The sequence below is a fragment of the Haematobia irritans genome, chromosome 1 (assembly GCF_050003625.1).
Source record: "Haematobia irritans isolate KBUSLIRL chromosome 1, ASM5000362v1, whole genome shotgun sequence".
Taxonomy (NCBI): domain Eukaryota; kingdom Metazoa; phylum Arthropoda; class Insecta; order Diptera; family Muscidae; genus Haematobia; species Haematobia irritans.
Genome location: NC_134397.1, coordinates 107,711,089 through 107,725,824, shown reverse-complemented (window position 1 = coordinate 107,725,824; position 14,736 = coordinate 107,711,089). Strand labels below are relative to the sequence as shown.

Below are 14,736 nucleotides of genomic sequence, written 5' to 3'. Positions count from 1 at the left end.
TATTTTTGGGTGCAAAATGCTTCCAAACATATTATATGGTCACATAATAACATATTGTTTTTTGGAAGACAACATTATTGAATTTGGATGCAAAAATACAAAATGTTTGGAACTTAGACTACCCAAACATATATTGTTTAGACCAATATGCTTTCAAACATATTATATATTGGTAGAGATCAAACATATAAATGTTTGGGCAATACCCAAAAATGTATATGCTTGAAGCAAAATATGTTTGGGAGTATATGTTACAGAAGCGATTTTTTTTTGCGTTGATGGAAGGGTTGATTTTTTTCTGTTTGCGACAGACTATTCGAACTTTCGATTTCAAAGAGAAATTTCAACGCATTGAACACATGATATGTAATTCTACCTTTAAGTGAACATAACTTCTCAGATCATCGCTACATCAGTTTCAAATTTGATGTTCATATCACCAAGACCATATTTCCGCCAAATGTTAGGAAAGCTGATTGGAATAGGTATAGGGAATCGTTCAATATGATGATACCGGAAATACCAGAGACAAATATGAGCACTGTGCAAGATATCGAACACGCAGTGGAGAGGATAACTAAGGCCTTCAACATTTCACTGAAAGCTGCATGCCCTTGAGGGAAGCCAAGGGGAAAAAATCGACCACCATGGTGGTCTACGGAGCTAGGTAATATGAGGAAATCGTGCAGGAAGCTCTTTAACAAAGCAAAGTCCACCAGAGCTCCTGTGCATTGGGACGCTTACAAGAAGATTCTGAGAGGATACAAGCGGGAACTAAGAAAGGCTCAGCATAACTCTTGGAAAGATTACTGCAGCAGCATTGAAAATACGTCCGAGGCTTCCAGACTACGGAAGGTGCTATCATACTGACTCCGCTCCAGGTTTCATTAAAACATCGGAGGGCAATTGGACAACGTCTAGTGAGGAGACGCTGGAGGTACTATTGGACACACATTTTCCTGGAAATCAGACGGTTGAACCATGTACTGGCGGTGCCACAGTTGCTCAGCGGTCGTTTCCTGTCGAGGAAATTGTATCGGAATCTAGAATAAAATCGGCGTTAAATCCCTCGGACCTGATAGAATAACTGCGGCGGAGTTACAAGCGGTGTCTGACAGAATTACCCCTGGTTGTCGGCGATATATATAAGATGTATCAAATTAGCATATATTCCAGGAAAGTGGAGGGAAACATAAGTCGTTTTCATAGCTAAAGTGGGAAAAGCCTCTCACTCGAATGCGAAGGATTTCCGACCAATCATTCCTACTTAAGACTCTGGAGAGGATGATAGATATTTATCTTAGAACTAGCGTCGATTCAAGTTTGCCCTCGAAACGACAGCATGCATACTCGAAGGGCAGGTCTACTGAGACCGCATTACATGAACTAGTCAGCTTTATTGAAAGCTCACTATCTGTCAAAGGATACACAATCGTGGCGTTTCTAGACATCGAAGGGACGTTCAATAACATCCATTCGAGCTCGATATTAAATGGACTGACAGCTCTGAATGTTTATCCAGTTATACTTAGGCTGCTAGACGAACTTCCAAGGAAGAGACGCATTTCAGCCACACTAGGACAGGCAAACATACAAAGGTATGTGAACAGAGGCACTCCTCAAGGACGAGTTCTTCTTTGGAATGTTGCTATAAACAATTTTCTGGTTTCCCTAGAAAAAGAAAGGATAAAAGTGGTGGCATACGCAGATGATGTGGCGCTAGCTGTCAGGGGAAAATTCCCATGTACTGCAAGGATCGCAAAACTCCCACGGTTAGGCCCATTTCCTTAGGGGGTATTGAAATTCCCTTTGGCTAGTCTTGGGCAAAATCGTTCACCGTAGTGATTCGGACTCATCATTCATTTTGTACAAAGGAACTAGTTCCTTCAAATCGTTCCTTTTCGTTCCGGATTTGTATATTTGTCATCACTGTCATCTACGAAAGACAGACATTACATTGTTTGTTTACTTTGTGTAACGAAGTTCGTGGTCAATTGAAAGATACAAAAATATGGAAAATTGAGTGAAATTACTTCAAATAGTTTATAGTAATATACAAAAATTAAAGGAATGGAAAATTTCAGGAAATAACTAAATTCAGGAAGCCAAACTCTGGGTGGATGTTTGAATTGAATAATAGTATACTCTGTGCAAAATTATTCATTGCAAGAAAGTACGATTTTTTTGTCGTTTGTGAAGAGCCTGAGATGGAATTAAAGATTCTATTAAATTGCAGCATATCAGTCAATGGTTTAAATACATACGCACCAAAATGAATGAATTGGTAAATAGCTCAAAAAGAAGTAAAAAAATCAAACTGCGATCCGAAGAACGATGGAGCGTAAATTGAAAATAAAAATAAATGACAAAAGGAACGATGAGAACGAAAGAGATGGAACTAGTGGCAGTCGTGCCTTTTAGTGAACCGTTCATTGAAACTAGTTCGTTCCGGTACGACACAAGACTACCTTGGCGCTATTTTCGACAGGCAGCTGAACTTTAAGCTTAATATTGAAGAAAGGGCGAGGAAAGCAACGGTAGCTTTATACTCGTGCAAAAAGGCAATAGAGAAAAAGTGGGGACTAAAACCAAAAATTGTGCATTGGCTATACACGGCAGTGGTTAGACCTATAATGCTATATGGAGTTGTAGTCTGGTGGCCGGCACTTCACCAGCCGACAAGTTTAGACAAAGTTCAGCGTATGGCGTGCTTGTGTATCTCAGGTGCATTCAGCAAGACAGGAACAAATTCCCTTAATGTCATACTGCATCTAATGTTCGATGGGAGAATTGCAAGGGTTGTAACGACACCAACAAATAAATATGGCCCCATTTAAACTTAAACCGCACACTAGATATGCTAGTGTTCTCGAGACGTCAGATATCACTCATGATATCTCCTATAACGGGTCGCTGCCTGATAGGCGATTTTGCAAAAACTATTGGCGCGAATTATAATGACTATTGTATGAGCTGTCATGATGCGGAGGAAAAGGAATCAATAAAACACCTCTTGTGTGAGTGTCCTACATTTTGTGTAAGGCGTAAGCAAATTTTAGGGGCATATAGCTTCAGTTTGTTAATGTTATTGGAACAATCTGGTTGGTTCAACAGAAGAAAATAATCGAGAAGGTTCAGCTTAAAACTAGAAGTGCCCATATGTAATAGGTACTTTTAGTTAATGTGGTATCACAATGGACTAAATAGTCTAAGTGAGCCGGAATCTTAATCGGGCTGCCACTTCAAGAATTCCTTGAGCCCATTTTAAGGAATCGCTTTGTTTAGCCGACAACGTGCTTGGGTCGGCTGATCCTAGTTTCTTTAGAATAAACAAAGAATTTCTGCGTTCCTTGAATCTCTTTCGTGAGGGATTACCTCCTTTTGATGCCGTTACCTTGGAAAAGGTTCGATTTGTCAAAGGGTCGCCACCTGTCGACCCGTCTACAGGTCGACTAATTGGCCTAACTCTTGGTCATTGACCAAATTTATAACTCCAGTCGATACCCGTCCACTGGGCCCTGAAGTTAGCAACCCAGTGGATGTCTTTGAATTTCTCTGCATGGTGGCCTAATATCCCACCACACTTGAAATTCGTAGTAGGTACTTATTACGATGATTTTATCCGCTATTAAAAAACACGTCCGTTCCGTTCGAAGGTTGAATGAAGTGACGGTTGAATGAAGGCCCTCATGGTAACGGGCAACAGACAACTTGGTTAAATATATACACCTGCGAATGTGAAAAGAACTGCAATGAATTACATAAACAGGTCAAAGAACAATTTAAAATAGAAGAACAAGTCAGTAAGTGTTAATTTCAACTGAAGATTCAAAATCCATGGAGACGCTGAGGACTACGTGTTACAAAGTCAAATTGATAATTTACTTGCAAAAGGCTACGCAAAGAAACTGAATGCTGAGGATCTAAATAAATCAGCTGAACGAATGTGGTACTTACCAATATTTTTAATTAAAAACCCTAACAAGCCGGGAAATATAAGAATGGTCTGGGATGCCCCTACCAAAAGTAATGGTGTTTGTCTCAATGACTATATGCACAGCGGATCCGATCTATTAAAACCCTTTGTCAATGTGTTGCTAAGTTTCCGGGTGGGTAAAGTTGCAGTTTGCGGAGATATAGCAGATATGTTTCACCAAATAACAATTGGAGAAAACGACATGCAAACTCAAAGATTCCTGTGGTGGGACAAAAATGATCTTCCGGGGAAGCTTAGTGTTTATGTAATGTGTTCATTAACATTTGGAATTTCATGTAAAGAAGCCATCGAATTAGCGTCACAAGTAAAATCGATTCACGCCGCTGCTGGATTTCACATTCGAAACTGGTCTTCGAATAATGACGCAGTCACCAACTACTTCGAAGTGATAACTTCTGCCTAAAAACGCCAAAAGGCCTCACAAATACTGAAAAGATTTTGGGTATGTATTGGGAACCCAATAACGATGGTTTTGTGTACATGTGTAAATAATTCACACGAAAAGAGAACTGTTGCAAGCATTGATGTCCATATTCAATCTACTGGGCTTTATACCATGTTATACAACAACATTCAAAATTCTTCTTCTGGCGATCTGACATCAATTGGGATGACGAAATCCACAACTTTTTATATAAAAAATGGCAAAATTGGAAAGCTGCAATCGACCGTATGTCAGCTGTTGAGATTCCAAGATGTTACTCCCAATATTTGAATGAGGCAACAGACATTCCTTGATGCGGGTGAAGATGCTTACGCAGCCGTTTGCTACATCCGGGTCGTCAGTCAACACCAGTGTGATGTTGCCATAATTGCAGGCGTAATAGGTGCATCCGCGTCACCTATTACGCCACAAATGTCAACGCTCCCACCTTCGAGGTTAGCAAGTTTTGGGAGGCCATTCACCTACGTGGATATTGACTACTTCGGCCCATTATATGTAACAGTTGGAAGAAGAAGAGAAAAGGGATGGGATGTACTATTCACGTGCTTTACAGTTCGAGCTCTACATCTCGAAATTGTACATAGATTAGACAACAGTTCCTGTGTTATGTGCATACGCAATTTCATGGCTCGCAGAGGGACACAAAAAGAAACCTATACCGACAACGGGACCAATTTTAAATCTGCCTCGAAAGTTCTCGCAACTGAAATTAACTACAACATGATGTCAAAGTCAGTCGATGGCATAAAATGGGGTTTCAATCCGCATGCAGCGCCACATATGGGTGGAGCCTGGGAGAGATTAGTGCGTTCAGTTGTTAAAAAATCACGTTACCAAATATGCCCACAGATGACTTTCACCGACTAAACACTTAAAAATGCATTTGTGAGTTTATGGTACACTCAAGACCTCTCACATTCGTGTCACTAGAATCGAACGACGATGAACCATTGACCCCAAATCATTTGCTACTTGGATCATCCGATGGCCACAAAACAAAATATTTCGAACGAGCAGAACAGATAATTTTTTTTTTTCAGATAAATTTTGGAAGCGTTGGCTTGAAGAGTACACACCTATACTCACACGAAGGGGAAAATGGTTTGAAAAAACGGCACCACTCAAAGTCGGAGATATCGTCATTATTATAGACGATAACTTACCTCGCCATTGCTGGCCAAAAGGAAGAATTGTGGAAACGGTTATTGCCAAAGACAGGCAAGTGCGCCAAGCAACATTCCAAACAACAAACAGTGTTTACCAACGACCAGCAACAAAATTAGCAAAATTAGATGTCGGCATTACAGCGAAGTAAACTCATCCATTGTACTCATTTACAAGGAGGGGAATGTTATATCCACGAGATAAAATTGTTAATTGGATTTATAAAAATATTTTTCATTTTATTTTTTAATTATTTCAATAGGGATACATCCCATTAGAATTTGCAAAAGTTACTATGTACATATAATAATGTAACAAATATTTTCTATTTACTTCTTCATATGTACATACACACATACATGTCTGCCTATTTATTGTAATTCCTTTTGCTTTCATATTTATTTATGATATTCAACTCCGCATAGAATTCTAACGGCCCATATTCATTTGTCACGTATGCCAATCAATAGCTATCACCTAGGAAGAGGACAAATGAGTTTGGACAGTCGATTAATAGGCACGGTCAAATACAAAATTATTTTAAAGCGCTCTCGCTCCCGCTATATATATCGCGAAGATTTAATTTTAATGAACTTTAATAAATTGTTAATATACAGCACATGGAGTGCTCTTAAACATTTTGTGTTTTATTTAAACTCGACTCAGCCAACCGTGCCGCAACACAATTAATTATTTAATTGAATCATTAATTAATTGAATTACGAAATTAATTAATATTTTAATATATTGATTGAATTTTATGCCAAATACCAATCACTTCTTTAATTGCTTTAATCACACAATTGAGTCCGTGACAATTGAAAATCGTGTTGGTTTTCAATCAAAATGGGTGATTGATACTATCATTTTAGTGATTGAAGGCATTTCAATAAAAAAAATGATTGAATCCGCGATTTTCGTGATTGAAATAAAAAAAAAATTGTGTGCAGTGGTAGACTTTCAATTTCGCTGCGTGGCGGTTTAATGTATCACCACGTACGTAAATTATTTTTTGCAAGCACCATCCCGGTCGGGAATATAACCCGGTACTTTTGATATTTAATTAGAATTTTAATTATCATAAAAATCCACAATTTCAATTTGAAGAATATCCAATTACAATAAAGAATCCAACAATTCAAATTGAAAATTCACCTCACGGGGTGAATTTCTACATTTTAATTTATTTATTAGCTGCGGTACATTTTAATTCTATTCTTGAAATCCAAAAACTTTTAAATTGCCAGCCTCGCGACGCCGATCGTTGCTGTCCTTATCATCACAAGCATACGCTAGCAAATATTGTTTTGGGTGCCATGCAACGGTAAATGTGGCAGCATCCACAGACACGCCCGCTATCTTCTCCCCAGTTTCCGTATGCGCAATGTCAATAAGCAAATCTTCAGATGCGGAAGCTATGAGCTTTCCATCGTAACTAAATGATATAGTTCGCACTGGCCAATCTAAGCGCGATAACACACGCAAACATGCCAATTCGTTCGCATCCCACAGAGATACCAAAGCATCTGCGGAACCTGTTGCAAAATATTTGCCAGTCGGATCAAACTCAATGCATATGCAAGTGGCAGGATGGGCTTTCAATATATGCTGCAATTCTAAGGTAGGATAGCTTAGTATGTGAACGCAACCCATACCATTGGTGAGGAAAAAAAGGTCGCTACTGTTATTCCATGCAATTTCATTTACCTAAGATGTTCAAAAGATTAAGCAGTTCTATTTATTAAATGTAATATAAATACCTCAAAGTTGAACTGTTCCTCTGCACGTATTTTGTTGGTTCTTGTGTCAATGAATGTCACAAGATCTTCTTTATTACCCACAGCTATGGTTTTTCCATCAGGGGACCATGTTATATTAATGTTTTCACCCTTTGTGTTGGTTACTGATGAACATTTTCCTGCTCTAATATCCCAAATTCTCACCGTTTTATCGCCACTAGCCGTACTAAGTAAATCAGGATTTGAAGCATGCCAACATAATTGATCGACAGAACCGCTATGACCTCGGTAAGTATTTTCTTTACTCTGAAAAATAAATTTGTATAGTAAAGATATCGTGACGAGTCTGTTTTAAATAGAAAATATGATGTATGTAAGAAGCGTTTTAATTAGAATAATAAGTTCTGACCGAAGGTACGGGAACATTATTAGAAAACGGGGACAAACGAATGCAATTTTTGACGGGATACCGCCCAACAGACTGTAAAAAAATACACTAAAAAATATATTGTCATAAAACCAAAGATTTCTTGTCCTACGAATGTGAGTTTTTTAGCATTGATTAGATTATGCTGTTCTTCATAGCCGTACTTCCAGACCAAAATGAGGGACCTAAAAATTTTAGAATTCTGTTTAGACATAAGGCCTATGTTTGATGGCGCGAAAGTTCCCCTCAATCATTCTTTCGAGTTGAAAAATTATAGTGTTGACAATATATTTTGAAGGAAAGACCTGCCGTTTTGGTACTTTTTTGCGTTTATTTCTTCGAAATGTTATTAATAACCAGCTCTGCAAATTTAGCTATTTTCCCGCTAGATTTGGCTTTTTTTAAGTCGTTTAGCGGGAAAAAAATGCATTTAGCTTTTTTTCTGGCTTTTTTCATGGCTGTTTTAACTATTTTTAGATTTTTTATTTTCGACATGTTTCTATTGAAATGTGGATGAAACGGCGTTTTTATCTAAGCTTTGCTGCCAGAATAAGGGTTTCCACCTATTTCAAAGCTCAATTGAAACATTAATAATGATTCCCGCCATTATGCCGGGCATTTTTGCAGCAAATACACGTTGTTGCAAAGTTTTTTCCTGATATTCATAAAAGTTAACGTAAACAAATTCCTTAGATAAACTGTCAGTAAACTATTAGGAATGTAGTATTTTTAATATTATAAATCACTGGCTCAATAATGTCAATTTAGAAATAGTATTTAATGAATAATAGAAAACTAGGGGTAATTAAAATGAAATGGTTTTTAGTATAAAAACTGTGTAATGTGAAAGAGCACGTCTGCTTAGCTTCGCGTCGTATTTTGCACTGACTCTTGTTGGTCTTTGCGATGTTAGGCAAACGAATAATTTTATGATTGATTTACCTTACCGAAGTGTCTGAAAACATGAGCATTAGTAAAATCGTAATTGAATTTAACTCTTAAGTTCATTCAACCGTCGAACTGAACGGATGTGCTTTCCAATAGCGGAGTATTTCATCGTAATAAGTACTTATTACGAATTTGGTGGAAATAATAAACCCCATGCAGCGAAATTCAAAGTCATCCACTGGGTTGCTAACTTCAGGGCCAACGGGTAACGACTGAAGTTATAAATTTGGGCAGCGACCAAGAGTCAGGCCCAATTAGTCGATCTGTAGACGGGTCGACTGGCGGTGACACTTTGGCAAGTCGAACCTTTTCTAAGGTGACGACATCAAAAGGAGGCAATCCCTCTCGAAAGAGATTCAAGGAACGAAGAAATGCTTTGTTTATCCTAAAGAAATTAAGATCGGTCGACCCAAGCACGTTGTCGGCTAAGCAAAGCGATTCCTTAAAATGGGCTCAAGGAATTCTTGAAGCTGGAAAAAGGGAACGATCACCGGATGAGATGCCATCCTCTAAACGGGATCAAAGATCGTTTGCCTCAGTTGCAAAAGACAGCCTTGTGATGGCTATTATTAATAAAGGAGCATTGAACGGTATGATTCCAAGGCAAAAATGGGGGGAAATTGAGAACGCGATGTCTGGTGTCTACTCAGAGGTGCGAAAAAAGTTTCCCGGGCCAAGTCCTCGACGGCAAGGTGCTGGATGGTATCAAGGACGATATAAGTTAATAGCTTTTGCGGACCAGAGGTCTATGGATTGCTTTAACGCTGCATTGATGCTAATTGGTGAAGTTTGGGAAGGAGCCGCTTTGGAGTTAGTCGATAAAAAAGACATAACGGCTAAACCTAGAGCACATGCATGGATACCGGCAAACCCTCCTGATCCTGAGTCAATACTAGCGAGACTAAAAGAATGTAACCCAGATCTTCCAACCACCGATTGGAAGGTTGGTCGTTTGGATGAGGTGAATGGACCAAGACGTCATGCGGTGTTTATATTAAACATAGAGTCGCTGCCACATCTACCCCAGACCCAAGGATGTGTAAGTTATGGCTTTCATGATATCCATATGAAGGTATACAAAAGCGATCAGCCAAAGGATTCCGAAACGAGCAAGTCTCCGGTAGAGTCAGCAGTGAAAAAATCTCCTAGCGAAGCCGAAGGAGACATAAAACCGGCACACTATGGCGAAAATCATATGCGGGAAGTTTCTACAGGCTCAAACCTCACCAAAGCTGAACCGCGGATTGTTGCGAGAGTCACCGAGATCTGTGAAGAGGAAGCCCTTGATGACTCAATTGAAGCGGCTGATGTGACGGTGGTTGAAAATTTAGATGGTTCTACGGTTCCTCCAGATAAATCTTCACCATTGTAAGGCCGCTTGTGCTGCCTTAAAAGTTCTCCTGATGAAAGGAGACATAGATATAGTTCTTATTCAAGAACCATACATATATAAAAACAAGATCTGTGAATTAAGCACTCCGGGTTTCAAACTTTTGCATAATTCCGGTAACGATATAAATCGAGCATGTATAATTGCTAAAAACGAACTAAACTTGTTTCTGCTTCCTTCATTGAGCAATGCAGACACTGTCGTAGCCAGAGATATCATGATAACCTAACCTAACCTAGTTGAGGAGTCACTAAAAACAAAGACAAAACTCATTATGGGATGCGATGCAAATGCACATCATAGTATTTGGGGAAGTAGTCATACTAATGCAAGTCGCTAATAGTTTATTTTGCGTACTAACCTGGTAGTTTGCAATAAGGGAGATGCACCAACCTTCGTCACCAGGAACAGACAAGAGGTTTTGGACGTCACGTTGACCTCTCCGGAACTGAATGATAAGATATCTGAGTGGCAAGTTTTGAGGGAACATAGCTTCTCAGATCATCGCTACATCAGTTTCAGAATGGCTGTTCGATCTCCGGATGACTGAGAAATGGGCGAAAGATAATGGTCTTGGGGTAAATCCAGCAAAGGTTAGGTTAGATTAGGTGGCAGCCCGATGTATCAGGCTCACTTAGACTATTCAGTCCATTGTGATACCACATTGGTGAACTTCTCCAGCAAAGACAGAACTAGTCATGTACTGCAAAGATCGCAAAACTGCCACGGTTAGGCTCATTTCCTTAGGGGTTATTGAAATTCCCTTTAGTGAGTGTGCAAAATACCTGGGCGTTATTTTGGACAGGAAGCTGAGTTTTAGGCTTAATATTGAAGAGAGGGCGAGAAAAGCTACTGTAGCTTTGTACTCGTGCAAAAAGGCAATAGGGAAAAAGTGGGGACTAAAACCAAAAATTGTTCATTGGCTATACACGGCAGTAGTTAGACCTATAATGCTATATGGTGTTGTAGTCTGGTGGCCGGCACTTCAGAAACCGACTTGTTTAGATAAAGTTCAGCGTATGGCGAGCTTATGTATCTCAGGCGCATTTAGTAAGACAGGAACAGACTCCCTTAATGTCATGCTACATCTATTGCCTTTAGACATTTTGGCCAAACAGTCAGCTGCAACAACGGCTGTGCAGTTGCGCGAGCTATCGCTGTGGTCGGAAAAAATGTACGGTCATAGTTCGGTCCTCAAAGTAATGCCAGATGTGCCTAACGTAGTGGACTACACACTGCCAAACCACTTTTCGACAAAAAGTTTGAAACTCTAATTCCCAACAGTGAGGCGTGGTGTACACAGACCCCGGGGAATAAAAGATATACAGATTTCTATACTGATGGCTCCAAATTGAATGGACAAGTGGGGTTCGGAGTATATTCTAAAGATCTGGAAATTCGAATAGCGAAAAGATTACCTAATCACTGTAGTGTTTTTCAGGCTGAAATATTGGCAATAAGAGAGGTGGTGAATTGGCTGAGAAGTAATGTTCCAACAAATATTGGCATTAATATATACTCAGACAGTCAACCTGCAATAAAATCCTTGGACTCTGTCTTCTTTAACTCGAAAACGGCATAGACTGCCGCAAATCTCTCAACAAGATTGCTCAGCCATCAGTACAATATTCACCTAATATGGGTGCCTGGCCATAGGAACATACCGGGGAACTGCGAAGCAGATGTGTTAGCAAGGCTAGGAACTACCTTACATATTCCAGGGGAACTAGAATCTGTTGGTATGCCTCTGGCCAACTGCAAGCTCTTACTGCGTGAGAAGGCTGTTATGATGGCCAATATTCGATGGGAGAATTGCAAGGGTTGTAACGACACCAAGCAAATATGGCCCCATTTAAACTTAAACCGCACACTAGATATGCTAGTGTTCTCAAGGCGTCAGATAGCACTCCTGATATCTGCTATAACGGGTCGCTGCCTGATAGGCGAATTTGCAAAAGCTATAGGTGCGAAGTATAATGACTATTGTATAAGCTGTCATGATGTGGAGGAAAAGGAATCAATTAAACACCTCTTGTGTGAATGTCCTGCTTTGTGTCTAAGGCGTAAGTGAATTTTAGGAGCATATAGCTTTAGATTACTGGCGGACCTGGAAAACGTTAACTTAAGCAGTTTGTTAATGTTTTTGGAGCAATCTGGTTGGTTCAGCAAAAATAAATAATAGGTACTTTTAGTTAAATGTGGTATCACAATGGACTGAATAGTCTAAGTGAGCCTGAAATTTAATCGGGCTGCCACTTTAACCTAGCCTAACCTAACCTAACTCTTAAGCGTTTTATGTTGGTGATCAGGAATATTTTCGTGAGTGTAATTCTTTACTCACGCACACTCACGAAGATATTATTTTCGTGATTCACGCTCACGCGCAACATTTTGGTTTGTTAATCACGCTCACGCACACTCACGCTGTTGTCATGAGCGTGACTCCCGACTCACGCACGAATCACGAAAATTTTCGGGAGTCACGACAATTTCGTGTCACGTGCTCAGTGGTTAAGACTAGAAGTACCCATATGTAATAGGTACTTTTAGTTAAATGTGGTATCACAATGGACTGAATAGTCTAAGTGAGCCTGAAATTTAATCGGGCTGCCACTTTAACCTAACCTAACTCTTAAGCGTTTTATGTTGGTGAGCAGGAATATTTTCGTGAGTGTAATTCTTTACTCACGCACACTCACGAAGATATTATTTTCGTGATTCACGCTCACGCGCGACATTTTGGTTTGTTAATCACGCTCACGCACACTCACGCTGTTGTCATGAGCGTGACTCCCGACTCACGCACGAATCACGAAAATGTTCGTGAGTCACGACAGTTTCGTGTCACGTGCACACCTCTAGTTCCAATTCCCAAGACTAAAGTGGTATCTGCACCTTAAGATGTCCGCCCAATATCTATTTTACCTGCCATATCAAAGATTTTGGAGCACATTATGAAGACACAGATTTTAGAGGTGGCATCTAATCTAATTGTTGATTCCCAATTTGTTTTTGAGAAGGGCTCAGATCCACTCAATTGCTTCTTAGCCTAACTGATTCGGGCCGTAATGACATTAATGATTGCAAGTTAAGTGTTCTTGTCTCCCTTGACCCTTCAAAGGCTTTTAACTCAATTTGTTTTTCTAGGTTAATAACCAAACATAGGAGCGATTTCAACTTTTTTAGGTCTGCATGCAAGTTAATATTCTCCTACCTGAGCAGTATACTGGTAATGATGTAATTCGAGCCTGTATAATTGCTAAAAACGAGCTTAACTTGTTTCTGCTTCCTTCAATGTGCAATGCAGACCTGTCGTTGCCAATTTAGAAATAGCCAAATGCAAATATTGGGTATCTTCGGTCTATATGGGACATGACAGGGAGATGCCTCCATGTACCGTTAAGACCTTAGTTGAGGAGTCACTGAAAACAAAGACGAAACTCATTATGGGATGCGATGCGAATGCGCATCATAGTATATGAGGAAGTAGTGATACTAATGCAAGGGGAGAGTCGCTAATAGAGTTTATTTTGCGTACTAATCTGGTAGTTTGCAACAAGGGAGATGCCCCAACCTTTGTCACTAAAAACACTCAAGAGGTTTTGGACATCACCTTGGCCTCACAAGAACTGAATGAAATGATATCTGAGTGGCATGTTTTAAGTGAACATAGCTTCTCAGATCTTCGCTTCAATATGATGATACCGGAAATACCAGAGACAAATATGAGCACTGTGTAAGTTATCGAACACGCAGTGGAGAGGATTACTAAGGCCTTCAACATTTCACTGAAAGCTGCATGCCCTAAAGGGAAGCCAAGGGGGAAAAATCGACCACCATGGTGGTCTACGGAGTTAGGTAATATGAGGAAATCGTGCAGGAAGCTCTTTAACAAAGCAAAGTCCACGAGAGCTCCTGTGGATTGGGACGCTTACAAGAAGAATCTGAGAGGATACAAGCGAGAACTGAGAAAGGCTCAGCATAACTCTTGGAATGATTACTGCAGCAGTATTGAGAATACGTCCGAGGATTCCAGACTACGGAAGGTGCTAGCATCCACGAGCTCCGCTCCAGGTTTCATTAAAACATCGGAGGGCAATTGGACAACGTCCAGTGAGGAGACGCTGGAGGTACTATTGGACACACATTTTCCCGGAAATCAGACGGTTGAACCATGCACTGGCGGTGCCACAGTGGCTCAGCGGTCGTTTCCTATCGAGGAAATTGTATCAGAATCTAGAATAAAATGGGCGTTAAATAGCTTTGGATCATTCAAATCTCCCGGACCTGATGGAATTACTCCGGCGGAGTTAAAAGGGGTGGCTGACAGAATTATCCCCTGGTTGTCGGCGATATATATAGGATGTCTCAACTTAGCATATATTCCACGAAAGTGGAGAATCAAAAGTCGTTTTCATACCTAAAGCGGGAAAAGCCTCTCACTCGAATGCGAAAGATTTCCGACCAATCAGCTTATCATCATTCCTACTTAAGACTCTGGAGAGGATGATACATATTTATCTTAGAACTAGCGTCGATTCAAGTTTGCTCTCGAAACGACAACATGCATACTCGAAAGGCAGGTCTACTGAGACCGCATTACATGAACTAGTCAGCTTTATTGAA

The 14,736-nt window shown here is 40.0% G+C and overlaps 2 protein-coding genes across 5 annotated transcripts in view; one reads left to right on the top strand and one right to left on the bottom strand.

Moving 5' to 3' along the window:
• The first annotated feature begins 4,001 nt into the window (after nt 1–4,001).
• LOC142230629 (uncharacterized) lies at nt 4,002–4,400 on the top strand. Its single transcript, XM_075301274.1, has one exon. It carries the CDS (start codon nt 4,002–4,004, stop codon nt 4,398–4,400), a length of 399 nt encoding a protein of 132 aa, XP_075157389.1.
• A 2,343-nt stretch (nt 4,401–6,743) lies between these two features.
• tex (THO complex 3 homolog tex) overlaps nt 6,744–14,736 on the bottom strand; it is a 28,993-nt gene continuing 21,000 nt past the window's right edge. For all 4 annotated transcript variants that reach the window (XM_075291373.1, XM_075291372.1, XM_075291371.1 and 1 more), the window contains 2 exons: nt 7,367–7,651; nt 6,744–7,313 (listed from right to left, as the gene is read on the bottom strand). In XM_075291373.1, coding sequence (XP_075147488.1) covers nt 6,819–7,313; nt 7,367–7,651 — 780 coding nt within the window. In that variant the 3' untranslated portion in view covers nt 6,744–6,818. The remainder of the gene's footprint in view (nt 7,314–7,366; nt 7,652–14,736) is intronic.